We start from the raw sequence: 17,167 nt of genomic DNA on the forward strand, positions 1-17,167 counted from the left end.
TTCCCAGGGTTTTTCAGAGACCAGGATGAGAGCATACATGGGAGAGAATTTTTATAACTATGAAACATAAACTTACTCATATTGTAGTTCATTTTGCTTCAGAAAGTCTTCCACAGTGAAAATATCTTCTGCTTTAACATGGAAGTCAACTGTAGTATGAGTATTGACTTGTATGACAGAATCTGGTTTCCAGAAGTCAATCTAAGTAAGGAACAAGATATATTGTATTAGACATGTATAATTCAATGGGTAAATCATCACCAGCAAGCACACTGTTGCTCTATTCCAGTGAGTTATTTTCAGACTCAAATTATCCATGAAATCTCTTAAAAATATCTCCTTTGAGTGGACAAGAGTTGGAATCAAGCAGTTAGATGTCAATAAAAGTGTTTACACATACATACATACATAGCATTAATTGATTATCAGCAAGCATGAAGAATGTATAATTATCTCCCATAATGTTAGTTAATTGCAGTATTCTACAACTGCTCTTTTCTATTTTTTGATTTTTCTAGAGCAGTTACTTACTGTGATAGCAGTGTTTTTGGTGATGGATAAATGTGCTGAATGAATGATGATAAATTAACTGGAGCCACAATATTTAGTAGAGAGAAATTGAGCTTTCCCTTTTACTTTTTGTTAGATTTGTTTTATGAGTTTATCTTGGAGCTCAGCGCTGTACAAGTCACAGTAATGTGTGGAACCAGGAGCATCCCTGACCTGTTGAGGATCCATCAGGGAGGAAAAATGTATCTTTCTGCAGTGGTCATCTTGGTACCGTGGTCTGAAACAAAATATTCTCGAGGATCCAATAATGTGCTGACATTTTCATTTGTTCAAATATTCATCAGCTATTACTGAGGACCTACTATGTGCTAGGCTCTGTGCCTCAGACTAGGAGTACACTAGAGAGCAAATCAAAGATGGGGACATTTTAGAGAAAATTATGCACAAAAGTAGGATGACATATTTGATAATTCCATTGTTTTTCTTTGTGAATGTGTGGTTTCACATCTCCCTTTTCCTTGGGAAAGTACTAACCAAGGACATAGTGCCTTTCATAGGTGTCTTTTTTTCTGTTCTTTCTTTGAGCTGAGTAAAGGCCTAGAAGCCTGTGGTGAGCCTGACATTGGGTCTTTCTTTGCCAATGTGTCTCACCCAATACCTGTTTAGATGTTTATGAGCTAGTCTCAGGCTGAAGGTGTGACCAGTGGTGATGTTTAGGACCATTGCTTTGGAGCTTAGCAGGGAGTTTGGGCAGACTTAGTGGTTGTTAAATAGAAACTGATGATGTACAATATTAAGATGACCCAATTTTAGATAAACCTGTGGAGAATCCTGTAGCCTATATTCTGTTCTGGTAATCTTCAAACCATTGTAGATGTCTAGAATGTGCTGAATCATGAGTCAGTGTCGTAGGGAATGTCAGGGCAATAGAAAGCAGGGATATTAGAATTACACAGAAGGAATTCCAAAAGTAGTGTGTGCTGTGGGGGAAGTATATGCACATCATGATAAGGACTGAGAAAGCAAGGGGCTGGTGAAGAATTCCAGTTAGCCAATATTGTAAAGAGAAGAGCAATGAAGACAAGCACATTATAAGAGAAAGTATATTTTTAAAAGTTAACTCTGAATTTGTGTTCCTAATAAATGCCTATCATTTCATGGGGGGATGGGAGAGGGAAGTGTGTTGTTATTATAGACACAGAGGTTTAGAATTGGTGAAGCACATGAAGTCCTCCAAGCATCTGTAGTCAAGTTGGCCGTGCTCCGCCCGTGCTCAATGCTGCAGCCTTTGAGCACGCTCAAGGGACTGCCAAGATCTGCATCTCAGTGCTTGAAAGCTCCCCCAGACCTGGAAAAGGCCAGGCTAACAGCTTGCAGCAGTCAGGAAGTGCCAGAGAAATGATTCCTTCCAGAGAAGTGCTTAACCAATGACCCTAGAAAGTAGGTGTCTAAGTGCTCCAGTTCTCATATTTCTCAGGTGGAATAATTTTGAATCCTGTTATTTGCGCCCTTTCCTAGAGTTTCTTTGTAGGATTAAGCTCTAGTCAACCTCTGTGGTATCTGGCTTAATAGTGCCCACTTTGTTGGCTGCTCTCCCTTTTCTGTATCTCTACTTATGCTTCCTGTGCTTTCTAAATGAAATCTTTCTCCTGAATATTTGTCTAAAGGTCTACTCTAGAAGAACCTATATTAAGATGCTAGCTTTCCACTTAGAGTAAAAAAAATGCCTGCACAACATCCTTGGTGATGGGTACTTGAATATATCTAGCACCGCTTCAGAACAGCCTAATTGCCTTATGGATGGTTTTATTTCTGATATTAATTGAAAGTTGCTTTCCCTAGACTCCTGACCTCTTGCCTATCTATCCTGGCTTTGCCAGTGAGAGAGAGAGAGAGAGAGAGAGAGAGAGAGAGAGAGAGAGAGAGAGAGAGATTGATTGATTGATTGATTCTGTGTTGAAGAAATCTCATAGGCAAGTTTGACAGAAGACTCATAGACCCTAACCTGAAGTCCCTTAAAAATTTCAGTTTGACAAGGAGAAAATTGGTCAACAAACATCCTAACATACAATGTGATGGAGTCTTGCAAAAATGATGCAGACTTGCTGACTTGGAGTTAGTCCCCAGTGCATCTTAGGAGAAATGGAGCCCCAAATCAGGAGCAGCACTATAGCCTCATAGATGTTTACAATGCATTAAGTAGGGCTACAAATAATAAAATATTGGTACAGGGGATAAATATAAATTTCAGAAGTTGCCAACACCTTGTGAATGAGATCTATGTTTAAAATATGGAAGTGAAATAAAATATAGGATATGAGATGTGGGGAATTGAATAATATGTTGAAGAATTATAAAGCTGAAGTTATAAAATTATAAATCTAGGAATCTGAGTGACAAAGAACCATAAAGAGCATTTGTTGGAAGATAAAGAAGTATCTTTAAGTGATAGCACTGTGGGAATGTCAACTTAATCAGCCAGCTGGCTAATAACTACAGAGTCTTTCCTAAAATATATTACAAAACCAGCACAAAAGCAAGATAAAGTAGTGTATTGACCTTAAATTCTTTTAGGAATAAGATGGATATATAAAGATGAAATACTAGTTTTGGGGATTTTGGGTTCTTCACATATTTACACAAATTTATTACTTCACACTGCATTTGACTATAAGTGGAGCACATAACAGACTCTTCATTCATCTTGATGGAATTTTCCTTTCTTGTTGGAAAGGAAAATGGCTTCTACTCGAGGCCTGCTTCCAGACAGCAGGGAAGAACTTACAAGCATAATGGGAGTGATGGAAACACTGGAAGGCTGTAACCATGTTACTCTGGGCATAGATAAACATGCACCTGAAACTGGAGAAACAGAGTTCAGGAAAGTACTGAGAAAAAAGAACAGGTTTTGTGATGAAGATCTCTAATAAAAGAACAAGGAGATAACATAAAATCTTTACTCTACAATTAAACATGAAAAGAGTGAGGCTGCTAGAGTCCAGTGTGGTCACAGGTCTCTCCAATACATTCAGCTTTTAAAAGGACATGTTCAAAAGCCGGAGGAAGGACACATGGCCAAGGATGAATACAAAGACTAGATGCCCTTGTAGTGATCTTATCAGGAAGGCTACAGTCCAGAATATGCTGCACTTGCAAGACTGCTAAGGAGAGTAAAAATCCCTTTTCCAATCATGTGGAAATGCAGTGAATGAAGAAGAAACATGCAGTCCCCCTGCTTGGAGCTAAAGCATGATGTTTACAGCTGGAAGAGAGGAAGTAGCCGTGTTTCACTTTTGTTTGGCTTTTGTCTTTTCTTAGGAGTTATACTATCTCTTGTTTTTTCTGTTTCTGTTGAGAGGTGAAATTACCATACGTAAAGGATTTTTCTCATGTTTTGATTTGAGCAGAAATACCTTCTTTGGAAAGAACACTGAGGCCCAGGATGGATAAGGAGAGAGGGGACTGTACCGTCCATGTAAATTGCATTCAAAATCCTGGATCTAACGATGGTAATAACAAATGCTTACATAGTTGTTACTATATAAGTTCTTTCCAAGTGCTTCACTTATAGTAATTCTTTTAAATCTCATAACAATCCTGTAAGGTGAATGCTGTTGTTCTCCTTATTTGACAAATGAGAATGTTGAGCTCCAGAGAGGTGTCCAACATCCAGCTAATTAAGTGGTAGAGCCAGAAATTGAACCCAGGAAGTCTGAGTCCAGATTCTCTGCTCTTGACCACCAGAAAATGCTGAACTTTAGGTAACTAAAAAATACTGAGGATGTAATTGCAGGCCTTTCTCAGCAATCTTGGGGGAATCAGAGCTTGAAAGGATCACTGAGGAGTGGAAGGGGCACGTCTTGGATTTCATAAACAGGAAAACAGGTGAATCCCAGAGCTCCTGGGGCTGGGCATGGACTCTGGCAAAGCTGCAGAGTGAACTGGAAGCAGATGGATTATGAACGCTCAGAAAAGGAAGCTGTAATCCTTAGGAGCCAGCACGGTGTAAAGCAAGCATAAGTCAGGCTCAGTTAACTTCATGTTATTGAAAGAGACCTCTAGCCTGATAGAATGCTGAATCTGGATCTTAGCAAAGTGACCAAGTCTCTGCATTTATATTCTGTACAAGCCGGAAGGTGCAGTGTTAGCTGTCGGTAACACCACAGTAACATGGGTGGTGCAGCAAACTCATCCGAGGAGAGTTGGTTAATGAATCACTTTCAGTGTTTAACACTGTGTCTAGTGTGTTGGTGACTCGTGATAGATATTAAATGAATGAACCATGGCGGGGGCCTCTAATTCTGTGCTGACCCCTGACTTAATATTTTTCCTTTATCAGTGACAAAAATTAAAGTCAAGAAAGCATGTTTATCAGACTTGCTGGTGATGCAGAGTTGGGGGAAGAATTATTTTTCTGGATGACTGTATTCATTTTTAAAACAATTTCAACGTGCTATCAAGGTAAATTTTAGCAGAGTAAATCTAAAATCCTGCACTGAAGTTAAAAGATCAATTAGGCAAGTACAGAAGAAAGAATATCTTGCTTGAGGGTGATTCATGTGAGAAAAAAAGTAGCCTAATAGTTTTGATTGGCAATAGGTTTACTTTAAGCTAAGAGTATTTTATAACTGTTCAAGATACTTAAAAGAATCTTCAGCCCCATTAATAAATGTCTGCTTTAAAAATGAAGGCTGGCAGTGGTCCCACAGTATGTATTAATCAGAGCATACCTGGAGGTCCACTCAATTCTGAGAGCTACACTTTAAGAAAGAAATATAGACAGAAAGATTGAGCTATATTTAGAAGTGACGAGAATGATCAAGTGTCTGTAAACCAGTGCTAAGAGAAATGATGGAAGGCCTGGAAAAGATAAATCTTAGAAGGAAGACAGTATTTGGCTCAGCTAGGTCCACTGGGTCAAAGTTAGAGAAGGTAGCTTTCAGCTTTGTGTAACAATTAGAATGATTCGTAAGGCAAATTTACTTCTCTAAAACAGCAGTATTCCTACTATCCTTTTAAGTATTCAAACAGATTTTATTAGGGCTAGAAACCAGGGATGCTGTTTCTACTGAGGAAATTCAAATTTGAGTGGAAGGCTGGAATAGATGACTTCATATTCTCTTTCAGATGTAACCTTCTGAATCTGCTTGGTTATGACACTCTCTACCTTTATCCCCTCTGTACATTAAAAGCTAAAAAAATGACTACAGAAAGATAGATGGATAGATGGATGGATGGATGGATGGATGGATAGATACTTAGGAGCTAGTAGACTATTTGGTTTACATATTCATGAAAAGACAGTTTGGACCAAGCTATTTGTCATTAGCAATATCTTCCTGCCACACTATGTATGTAATTAAAAATGTCAGTTTTCATCCCATATGCAGTGGATTTTTTTTAAAGTAGCCTAGAGATTATGGTTTCTTGAGAGTCAAATGAAAGTATGGAAATCACTCATGCCTTTTTACCTTCCTTACTCATGTCACGTCATTAAGAGGGCCTGAATCAAGGTCATGAAAACTCAAGCTGTTTGATTTGGAATGAAAGAAAATCAAAGAGAACAGATGATACATGGGATGTGGAAATGAATTTCAAGTTGGATTAAAGCCCAGTTTTTCTGTAATATCCAAGTTGATCATTTTTCTCTTTTGCTTTAGAAGAGAAGTTACTGTATGTTAGATGTTCTATGACCTTTGCAACAGTTCCAACTCATCTAGTTGTCAGGCCCTGTCAGCTCTTTAAAAAGTTACCTTGGATTTATAATACTGTGGGGCTTGTGGCAATCTAATTAAGGCAGAAAAAAAAAAGGTATTGCAGTGCTAAATGTTTTTCAAGTTCTTATTTCTTGCTACAGAAGTGCTTTAGCTAATATTTCATGTCATTCTTTCTTTGATGGAATCACAGTGCTATCTAAGATTTAAAAATAAGTGTGAAGGAAACTTAGCATAGAATTGTTATTTACCTGCCTGATGCTGGTCAACTCACGGAGTAAGTTGATGTGATTTTCATCTTCAACATTGACACGGAACACCTTATCACTGAATGGTGAGATAACAGAAGAAGAAGAGAACATTTAAAATTGTGTAGTTGTTCAAGTATTTTGGCTAGCAAGGAAGTCACTTGCTCACTTAAACGTGTTGCTTACTTACCCTTCAAAATGCTCACCAGAATGGTGAGCAGATGCTAGGGTCACGGTTACGAGAATCAGGAATGCCAGCATTGTACCTGACTAGGTCTTCTGGGTGGGTTTCTCCTGCTTTTATAATACGGGTGTTGTTTATTTTCTTCTCCTGATTGAGAAGAGGCACTATCAAATCTTGATTAATGGTTTTCCTGGCATTGTTGCTTTGGTAGCTGTGAAAAGTCTGAGAGTATATCTCTCTCAACACCTGTGGAAACAGAGCAACTAATCTGAAGTTCAGCCTGTCTAATTTGGATGTCAGACCTTGAATAGTCTGGAGATAAAGGATTTTAAATAAAATCTATTTTGTTGCCCTTAAAATTTTTGACTTGAGTATTACATACAACAAATTCTATAGATTTAAGTGTAAAGTTTGATGAGTTTTGACAAATGTATACACCCATATAATAAATATCCTAATCAAGGTACAGAACATTTTCATCACCCTAAGAAGTTCCTTTGAGCATCTTTCCAGTCTCTTTCTGTACTTCCCTCAGGCAACCACTATTCCCATTTCTAGCTTCTTGCATTAATTTTGTGTGTACTAAAACTTTATGTAAATGAGGTCATATGGTATATATTTCTTTGTGTCTGGCTTCTTTCATTCAGTATAATGTTCCTGAGATTTATTGATAATTTTGTTTGTATTATTGTCTTGTTCCCTTTTATTAAGAAGTGATAGTTTATTGTATACCACAGTTTATTTTCTTGTTGGTAGATATTTACATTGTTTCCGGTTTTGTGTTATGAATAAAGCTGCAATAAATCTCTTATACAAGTCTTTTTTAGACATATGTTTTCATTTTGGGTGGAAACAAATTCTAAGAATGGAATTGCTAAAAATAATGCAGGTGACGGTTTCACACCATCAGAGTCTGCCAAACATTTTTCACAGTAGTTGTTATCATTTTAAACTTCCACCAGTATCGAGTTGCTCTGCATTCTTTCCAACATTTTGGTATTATTAGTCTTTAATTTTGGTAATTCAGTGAGTGTGCTGTGGTATCTAACTGTGGTTTTAGTATGTATCTCCCTGACTAGTGACATTGAACATCTTGTCATGTATTTTTTGGTCATTTGTAAATCCTCTTTTGTGAAGCATCTTTTGTTTTCAAAGTAATTGTTTTTTTTGCCTTTTTATTATTGTTTTCTTTTATAATTTGTATATTTTATATTTTTTTCCAAGAAATCTTTGACTATCTCAAGGCCTCAAACGTATTTGCTTATGTTTCTTTTTTTTTCCTTTGACGTTTTTAGGTGCTTTTTAATTATTTACACTCACAGAACCAAAATTCAAGATTTAAAATATAGCCTTAGTAATATTTTGAATTTTTGTTTTATTGAAGGAAATCAATTACAATGTATCAATTTCTGGTTTACAGCACAATGTCCCAGTCATGCATATACATACATGTATTCATTTTCATATGCTTTTTTTGCACAATGTACCAGTTATGCATATGTATATATACATATATTTGTTTTCATGTACTTTTTCATTATAGGTTATTACAAGATATTGAATATAGTTCTCTGTGCTATACAGAAGAAATTTTTTTAATCTGTTTTTATATGTAGAGCTAACATTTGCAAATCTCAGACTCCCAAATTTATCCCTTCCCACCCCCATCCCCCCAGTAACCAAAGGATTGTTTACTATATGTCTGAGAGTCTGTTTCTGTTTTGTAGAAGAGTTCATTAGTGCCCTCTGTTTTTCTTTTTTAGATTCCATCTATGAGTGATATCTTACGGTATTTTTTTCTCTTTCTGGCTTAATTCACTTAGAACGACAGTCTCTAGGTCCATCCATGTTGCGGAAAATGGCATTATTTTATTCTTTTTTATGGTGGAGCAGTATTCCATTGTATAAATATATCACAACTTCTTTATCCAGGTATTTGTCGATGGGCATTTAGGTCTTGGCTATGTAAATAGTGCTGCTGTGAACATTGAGGTGCATGTATCTTTTTGAATTAGAGTTCTCTCTGGATATATGCCCAGGACTGGGATTGCTGGATCATATGGTAAGTCTATTTTTAGTTTTTTGAGGAATCTCCATACTGTTTTCCACAGTGGCTGCACCAAACTGCATTCTCACCAGCAGTGCAGAAGGATTCCCTTTTCTCCACACCCTCTCCAGCATTTATCATTTGTGGACTTTTGAATGATGGCCATTCTGACTGGTGTGAAGTGATACCTCATTGTAGTTTTGATTTGCATTTCTCTGATAATTAGCGATACTGAGCATTTTTTCATGTGCCTATTGGCCATTTGTATGCCTTCATTGGAGAATTGCTTGTTTAGGTCTTTTGCCCATTTTTGGATTGCGTTGGTTTTTTTTTTTTTTGTCATTAAGTTGTATGAGCTGTTTATATATTGTGGAAATTAAACCTTTGTCAATTGCATCATTTGCAAATGTTTTCTTCCATTCTGTAGGTTGTCTTTTTGTTTTGCTCATGGTTTCCTTTGCTGTACAAAAGCTTATAAATTTAATTAGGCCCCATTTGTGTATATTTGCCTGGGTAGACTGCCCTAGGAGAACATTGCTAAAATTTATGTCAGGTAATGTTTTGCCTGTGTTTTCTTCTAGGAGGTTTATCATGTCCTGCCTTAAATTTAAGTCTTTAAGCTGTTTTGAGTTTATTTTTGTGTATGGTGTGAGGGAGTGTTCTAACTTCATTGATTTACATGCTACTGTCCAGTTTTCCCAACACTTCTTGCTGCAGAGACTGTCTTTTCTCCATTGTATATTCTAGCCTCCTTTGTCAAAGATTAATTGACCATAGGTCTGTGGGTTTATTTCTGGACTCTTTATTCTGTTCCATTGATCCATATGTCTGTTTTTATGCCAGTACCATGCTGTTTTGATTACTGTAGTTCCATGGTATTGTCTGAGTTCTGGGAGGGTTACTTCTCCAGCTGCATTCTTTTTCTTCAGTATTGCTTTGGCAGTTCTAGGTCTTTTGTGATTCCATATAAATTTTAGGGTTATGGGTAATTTGACAGGGATTACATTAAATCTGTAGATTGCTTTCAGCAGTGTGGCCATTTCACAATATTGATTTAACTAATCCAAGAGTATGGGATATCTTTCCATTTCTTTAATCATCTTTAATTTCCTTAATCAATGTCTTATAGTTCTCCATGTATAAGTCTTTCACCTTCTTGGTAAGATTTATTCCTAAGTATTTTATTGTTTTGGATGCAATTTTAAAAGGGATTCTTTCTTTACTTTCTTTTCCTGCTATTTCATTGTTAGTGTAAAGAAATGCAACTGATTTCTGTATGTTAATCTTGTATCCTGCTACCTTGCTGAATTCTTTTTATCAGCTCTGGTAGTTTTTGTGGGGGGCTTTTAGGGTTTTCTATATATAGTATCATGTCATCTGCATATAGTGACATTTATACCTCTTCTCTTCCAGTTTGGATTCCTTTTATTTCTTTTTCTTGCCTGATTGCTGTGGCTAGGACTTCCAAGACTGTGTTGAATAGAAGTGGTGAGAGTGAGCATCCTTGTCCTGTTCTAGATTTTTGTAGGAAGGCTTTCAGTTTTTCAACATTGAGTATTATGCTGGGTATGGGTTTGTCATAAGTAGCTTTTATCATGTTGCAGTAGATTCCCTTTATACCCACTTTGGTAAGAGTTTTTATCATAAATGGGTGTTGAATTTTATCAGATACTTTTTCTGCATCTATTGAGATGATCATGTAATTTTTGTGCTTTCTTTTGTTGATGTGGAATAGCACATTGATTGATTTGCATATGTTGAACCTTGTGTCCCTGGAATGAATCCAACTTTATTGTGGTATGTGATCTTTTTTATGTGCTGTTGGATTCTGTTTGCTAATATTTTGTTGAGGATTTTTGCATCTATGTTCATTGATGATATTGGTCTGTAATTTTCTTTTTTGCTAGTATCCTTGTCTAGTTTTGGTGTCAGATGATGGTCACTTCATAGAATGAGCTTGGGAATACTCTCTCCTTTTCAGACTTTTGGAAGAGTTTGAGAATGATCAGTACGAGTTCTTCTTTGTATGATTGGTATAATTCCCCAGTGAAGCCATCCAGTCCTTGTTCTTAGGGAGGTTTTTTTATTACTGATTCTGTTTCATTTCTAGTTATCTGTCTGTTCAAGTGGTCAGTTTCTTCTTGAATCAGTCTTGGTGGACTGTATGTTTCCAGAAACTTGTCCATTTTTTGTAGGTTGTCCAGTTTGTTTCCATATAGTTGTTCATAGTATTCTCTTATGGTTTTTTAATTTCTGTGATATTGGTTGTAATTTCCCCATTTTCCTTTCTTATTTTGTTTATTTGTGTTCTCTCTCTTTTCTTCTTGGTGATCCTGGCCAGAGGTTTGTCAATTTTGTTTACTCTTTCAAAAAACCAACTCTTGGTTTGATTGAGTTTTTCTGTTTTTTAATCTCTATTCTATTTGTTTCCTCCTTGATCTTTATTATTTCTTTCCTTCTGCTGACTTTAGGTTTTGTTGTTCTTCTTTTTCTAATTCTTTTAGGTGATGGGTTAGGTTGTTTACTGTTCCCTTTTTGTTGGAATGGAGGCCTCCAGACTTGTTTCTGAGCTGCAGTGTGTGGTAGGCAGAGTTGGAACGCTTCAAGTACTCTTTATTGATGCTGCCCTTGTCCCTGCTTTGGCCTCAGTAATGTCAGTACTCTGCTCTGGTGTCCTCCAGGTTTTCTGCCCTCAGAGCTACTAGGACAGATTCGCAGACATCTGGGTCACACACCTGGATCGTGGCATGCTGTCAGGTCAATGCTGTCCCCAGTGCCACATCTGCAAACTGTATGCAGGTCTGCTGAAAATTCTGCACCTGCACTTGCTCCTGCTGTGTTCCAGAACTCTGCTCCTTGCTTGTCTTTGAAGTGCAGGTCCACAAAGGCACCCATGGAGCAAATCGGTCCCCTCTGCCTGGGGCTGTAAACAAATCTCAGTACCAACTATGAAGTTGTGGAACCCCTGGGTACAGATTCTGGTTTCAACACCAGCTCTGCCTGGGAGCCGTGCACCAGTGAATATGGTGGCTGTTGCTGAGCCCTGCCTCTCTTCTCTTGAGAACACGCCAGCAATGGTGCTGGGGGCCTGCAGAGACAGTGGCTATGGCCCAGCTGCGTTGCACCCCTACCCCCAATGCACACCAGTAGTTTTACCTTTCTTTTTTTCAATTTTTTTTATGGGGGATCCAGGCTATTCTGTTCTGTATACATTCCCAATCATGGCCCACAGTACACTCCAGCCCCCTGAGGCTGCCTCTGTGATGTCGGCCCCAGCCCTCCACCTGGCTCGGGCAGCCAGTCCCTGGCCCACATCCGCCAGCTTGCATCTAGGGCTGGGAATTGCAGGGACCTTTTGTGCCGGTTTATCTGTCAGCCAAGTGGCTGATGTGCACTCCTCCAAGACTTGAAGATTCCCCCTTGGTCCCACTGTCCTCTCCACTGGAGAGGGGGCGTCCAAGCGTCAGAGCACTATTCCTTCTTTGCTGCTCCCTCCCTGTGGGACAGATCCCACACTAATTTTTTTTTTCTTCTTTTTTTCCCCCCTCTTACCATATTTTGTGAGGAATTTTTTCTTTTGAAGTAGGCAATGTTCTGTTAAAGTCCAGCAGGTGTTCTGAGTGAATGAGTGGGTCTGTGGATGTAGCTCTTAGTGTATTCATGGGAGAGCTAAGAGCATCCTCCTCCTCTGCCATCTTGGTACCAGCTTACCTATGTTTTCTTAAAGGAGCTTTGTAGTTTAGGTCATTATTTATGATGTAAGGTATGGATCAACACATTTTAAAAAATATGGGTATCCAGTATATCCAGTACTATTTGTTGAGAAGTCTTTTCTTTCCCCATTGAATTACAATTGGTGTCTCTGTCAAAATTCATTTGACCATATATGTGTGGGGTAATTTCTGGACTTTGTGTCATGTTCCATTGATCTATTTGTCTAATTTTATGCAGCTATCACAATGTCTTAATTACTATACTTTATAGTAAATCTTAAGGTCAAATAGTATATAAATCCTACAGCTTAGTTCTTTTCCAAGATTGCTTTGGCTGTTCTAAGTACTTTACATTCCATATATATTTCAGTATCAATTTGTCAATTTCTATGAAAAAATATTGCTGGGATTTTGATTGGTATTGTACTGAATCTATAGATCATTTTGGGGAGAACTGATACAATTACGTGATTGAGTCTTTCAACTTATAAGCATGTTATCTCTGTAAATTATCCTGGGTCTTTGTCAAAAAGTGTGAAGAGTCTGAGATGTTATCTTACCTACAAGATAAAAAGTTATCCAGTCACAGTTACATAGCTGCTAGCAGAAGACACAGTACTCCTGGCTAAGAATCAAAGGACTTTATTATGGAAATACAACAGTCAGTGTAAACTTTTTGTTTGTTTCAGTCCTTTTATTCCTCAGTCCTTTGGGGATGATGTGGAGGTGGGCCCAGGTGGATGCTGGGTACGCAGGTTTGCATTACAGTTGAGGTACACCAAGTTTAGGAAGCTCTCAATCTAATGAGTAAGCTGCTGGCAAATCTGCCCAACTCTTGTGCCAGAGGAGACATTAGCTTTATTTTCCTGGATGGCAAACAGAACTTGCCATTGCCCTAGAGGGAGATGTTGTTTCTGTCTTTCAAGCTGTTTGCTATGCAAACATCTTTGAAAAGATAGTCCAAAATAAAACCTGTTCCAAGACATGCAGAAACAGAGGGATCCATGAAGACTTGTCTGTCCCTTTCTACACACTCTTGACTTCTGGTGAATTTTTCCATAAGTATGCTACTCTATTGGTGGTCACTCTTATTAATCTGACAGGCAGGGGTTGGGACCAATTCTATTCAATTTGCCAGATGTGGCATTTAATTAAGGTAAATATCAATAGGACTCCCAGCAGTATGATGAAACCAATCTGTAATACTGACCTCACCCTTGCCTACCTAGGGTACCAGACCCAACCAGCTGAAGAAATTCCATAAACTATCAGTTCCTGTTTAGAAAATCAGGTAGCTTTACTCTTAAATTGCAATATTGACTGCTCCACTGAGACAATAATACAGTTACAACAGGAAATAGTAGCTATTGCACAAACTCCACCATTGCCTGCAAGAAGAGGGTCGAGAGCAACTCCATCATAACCAACAACCCTGGTCTAAACTAGCTAAATGAAAGAGAGAACTTGTTATTCATGTAACTGAAAAGTTTAGCAATAGTGCTGGCTACACAAGTTCTGTTGATTATGTTTGATAAGCCTGAGTCTCTCTTTTTGGTCAGTTCCACCATGTGATAATAGAATGGCTTCTCATAGGTCCAGTTTTGCATCCTGCTGGATTGGCAGTCCTATTGGAAAGATAGTTTATTCTTCTCTAATATTCTAACTCAGGTCTTCAGATTGGATTTCAGTGGACTGACTTGGTACATATGCTTCTCTATACTTGAAGTAATTCTGTTGCCAGGATGATGGGATGTGCTGATTGACCAGGCCTAAGTCACCCCTGAAACCTTGGTATAAGCCCTCCATAAAATACTATAAAACTATGACTGCTGCTGCTACCTTTCCCAGGATAGATCTTGAGCAGTCTTCACTTGTGTTTACTACCAGATCCTAAATCAAAATCAAGATCAAAGGTCAGGACCTAGCTACAAGGGAGGCTGGGAACGTCAAAGTCTGACTTTTAACTTTGGTAGTGGGAAGAGTCTCTGCCTCCTTTGGCTCCTTAGCTAGAGCATTCTCCAAACTTAGAGTAGGAGTTAGGATCTGGATGGCTAAAAAAGAATGACAAGTATACATTAAAGGAGGAAATAATCACTTGAGGATGACTTGTGGTATAGTACTTGGGACTATAAACATACTAGAGAATTGGTTTCAACTGTTGCTTTGTGGAGGTGGAGGGCAATTAGAATTTTCAGTTGGTAATTAAAATTTATTTTAGTTAGTTGTAGTAATTTTTTCACAGATATTAAAATTTCTGCTTCTCATCTCATATTAATATATTTAAATTTTTTATGCATAGCTTGGTGATTAATAAGCTAAGAGGCACCTTTGTGTCTCTGTGTTTTATGTAACAGCACGAGATTTTGGAAAGTCTATAAAATGCCCTGTGGAGTTATGATTCATCCTATGTGATGTCTCACTTTCTGCAAGAGCACTTCCCCAAGCATATTCCATGATGTTCAATAGGAAAGGATTCTGAGGTCAAATGTGTTTGCTTTAAATGAAAACAGACACTTCTTTAGTGTAGGGCTTTTTGGAATTGTTAATATGTATTGTAAATCATCAAAAAGGGACTTTTAAAATTTTTTCTATTTATTTAATTGAGTTATAGTCAGTTTACAATGTTATGTCAACTTATGGTGTAGAGCACAGTTTTTCAGTCATACATGAATATACATGTATCATTTTCACATTCTTTTTCACCATGAGCTACTACAAGATCTTGTATATATTTCCTGTGCTATACAGTATAAACTTGTTTGTCTATTCTATATATACCTGTCAGTATCTACAAATCTTGAACTCCCAGTCTGTCCCTTCCCACCCCCTCCCCCCGGCAACTACAAGTGTGTACTGTACGTCCATGAGTCTGTTTCTGTTTAATATTTAAGTTCATTTGTCTTCTAATTTTTTTTTAGATTCCACATATGAATGATATCATATGCTGTTTTTCTCTTTCTGGCTTACTTCACTTAGAATGACATTCTCCAGGTCCATCCATGTTGCTGCAAATGGCGTTATGTTGTCATTTTTTAATGGCTGAATAGTATTCCATTGTATAAATATACCACAACTTCTTTATTCAGTCATCTGTTGATGGACATTTAGGCTGTTTCCATGACTTGGCTATTGTAAATAATGCTGCTATGAACATTGGTGTGCATGTGTCTTTTTTGGATTAGGGTTCCTTCTAGATATATATGCACAGGAGTGGGATTACTGGGTCATATGGTAAGTCTATTCCTAGTCTGTCAAAAATGGGCTTTGATACAGCATTTCTTGAACTTTTCTCATAGTAGAGGGCCAGGTTGGTTAAGTCCAGCTAAATTATAAGATTTAGGATTGTTGCTACATTCCATTGTGTTTGGCGGTGGAACATTTTCCTTAAAAGCATCACCTAGGACCAGAGATTTGGGGAACACATTCTTGGGAAACTCTGAACTGAATTCACAAATGGAATCACATTAACTTGCAGGTTCTTGGTTTATTTTGTTCAAAGCCAAAATGTTTATTGTGATTTCAGTATTAAGGTCATGGGGCTACATGCTATCAGTGTGACTATAAAATACTAAGAATATATTCAGAAGAATGTTTTACAGGCATGTTTTTAATCCACCTTGGATCATAAGTTATACTATCAAAATGGGAGTTTTAAGTGCCAGTGAATATATACAAATGTGTATAGTTACAGTAGATTTTATGATTTATGATAATGAAGTATAACTAATTTTTTGGAGCTATAAGAAAAAAAAAACTTCATTTAAGGATGGACAGGTCCAAGAGAAAGAGAGATGCACCTGCAGTCTCTCTGTTTCTAAACATTACCTTGCCTCCAGGATGATGTTGTCACGGATGTCAGGCTTTCCTAAGTTTCACCAGGCAGATAAGTCACTCTTCCCAAAAGGGCAAATAATGATGACACCTTCTGGGACGAGTGACTCAGAGTGACTCTGAGTAGTCAGAGCTGAAAAAGGCTTGATTCCTGCTCTTCAAGCCCTGCTCTGCCAGGCATGTTAGTGGTTAGGTACAAGTATTAATGGAGTAGTTTTATTGACATGTTCCTTCTTTGTTGTAGAATGTGGGTTAAAAAATTGGGTCAGTTGATAATTTTGGGGAAACCATTCTCACAACTGGAGTGCTACCTAGAACTGATAGGTGAGGAGTAAATAGAGGGCTCTTCTTCACTGTTAAAGGACCAGATGATACAAAGGAAGAGAGAGAAATCAGGAAATATGCAGTTTCTGTTAAATCAGAGAAAACAGTTCTAATGACTTGGAAGAGTTCAAGTACTTTGTACATGTATTTGTGTCTATTTGATATTGAACAGGAAAGAGTTTATGTAAAAATTATTCTCTCAGAAGCCCTGTATCATCATCATTGTTGTCATCGTCATCATCATATTCTGTCATCAATTGCTAGACGATTTACTATGAAAGAAGATTGTTGATTCGATTCTGATGTTCAAAACATGATAGGATTTTAGGTGAGAGCGAAGGAAGCTCCTAAATGTAAGTTATTTTTGAAAAGAGTTGGCTTTTGTTTCTGTTTGCATCCAGTCAAAACAACTGATTGATTCAGTCAATTCAGTGAAAATTCTGCTCACATTGTTTTCTTAACTGAACTGTCCAGTTGTTTGTAAGGCAGCCAGAATTTTCCTGTAACTTGAGGGATATGACTGATTGATAACACAATCTGATGGTATTGCTCCAAGGAGGGCAAAAACAACCTGAAAATGTTTCCAGGTGCACCAA

The 17,167-nt window shown here is 37.7% G+C and overlaps 1 protein-coding gene across 1 annotated transcript in view; it reads right to left on the bottom strand.

Moving 5' to 3' along the window:
- Positions 1-6,795, bottom strand: part of CPB1 (carboxypeptidase B1) — a 31,015-nt gene extending 24,220 nt beyond the window's left edge. Inside the window, exons 1-3 of the mRNA XM_010970418.3 lie at positions 6,663-6,795; positions 6,476-6,551; positions 77-201 (exon numbers count right to left, since the gene is read on the bottom strand). Coding sequence (XP_010968720.3) covers positions 77-201; positions 6,476-6,551; positions 6,663-6,733 — 272 coding nt within the window. The 5' untranslated portion in view covers positions 6,734-6,795. The remainder of the gene's footprint in view (positions 1-76; positions 202-6,475; positions 6,552-6,662) is intronic.
- Between the last annotated feature and the right edge of the window lie 10,372 nt (positions 6,796-17,167).

Source organism: Camelus bactrianus, chromosome 1 (genome assembly GCF_048773025.1).
Source record: "Camelus bactrianus isolate YW-2024 breed Bactrian camel chromosome 1, ASM4877302v1, whole genome shotgun sequence".
Lineage (NCBI taxonomy): Eukaryota > Metazoa > Chordata > Mammalia > Artiodactyla > Camelidae > Camelus > Camelus bactrianus.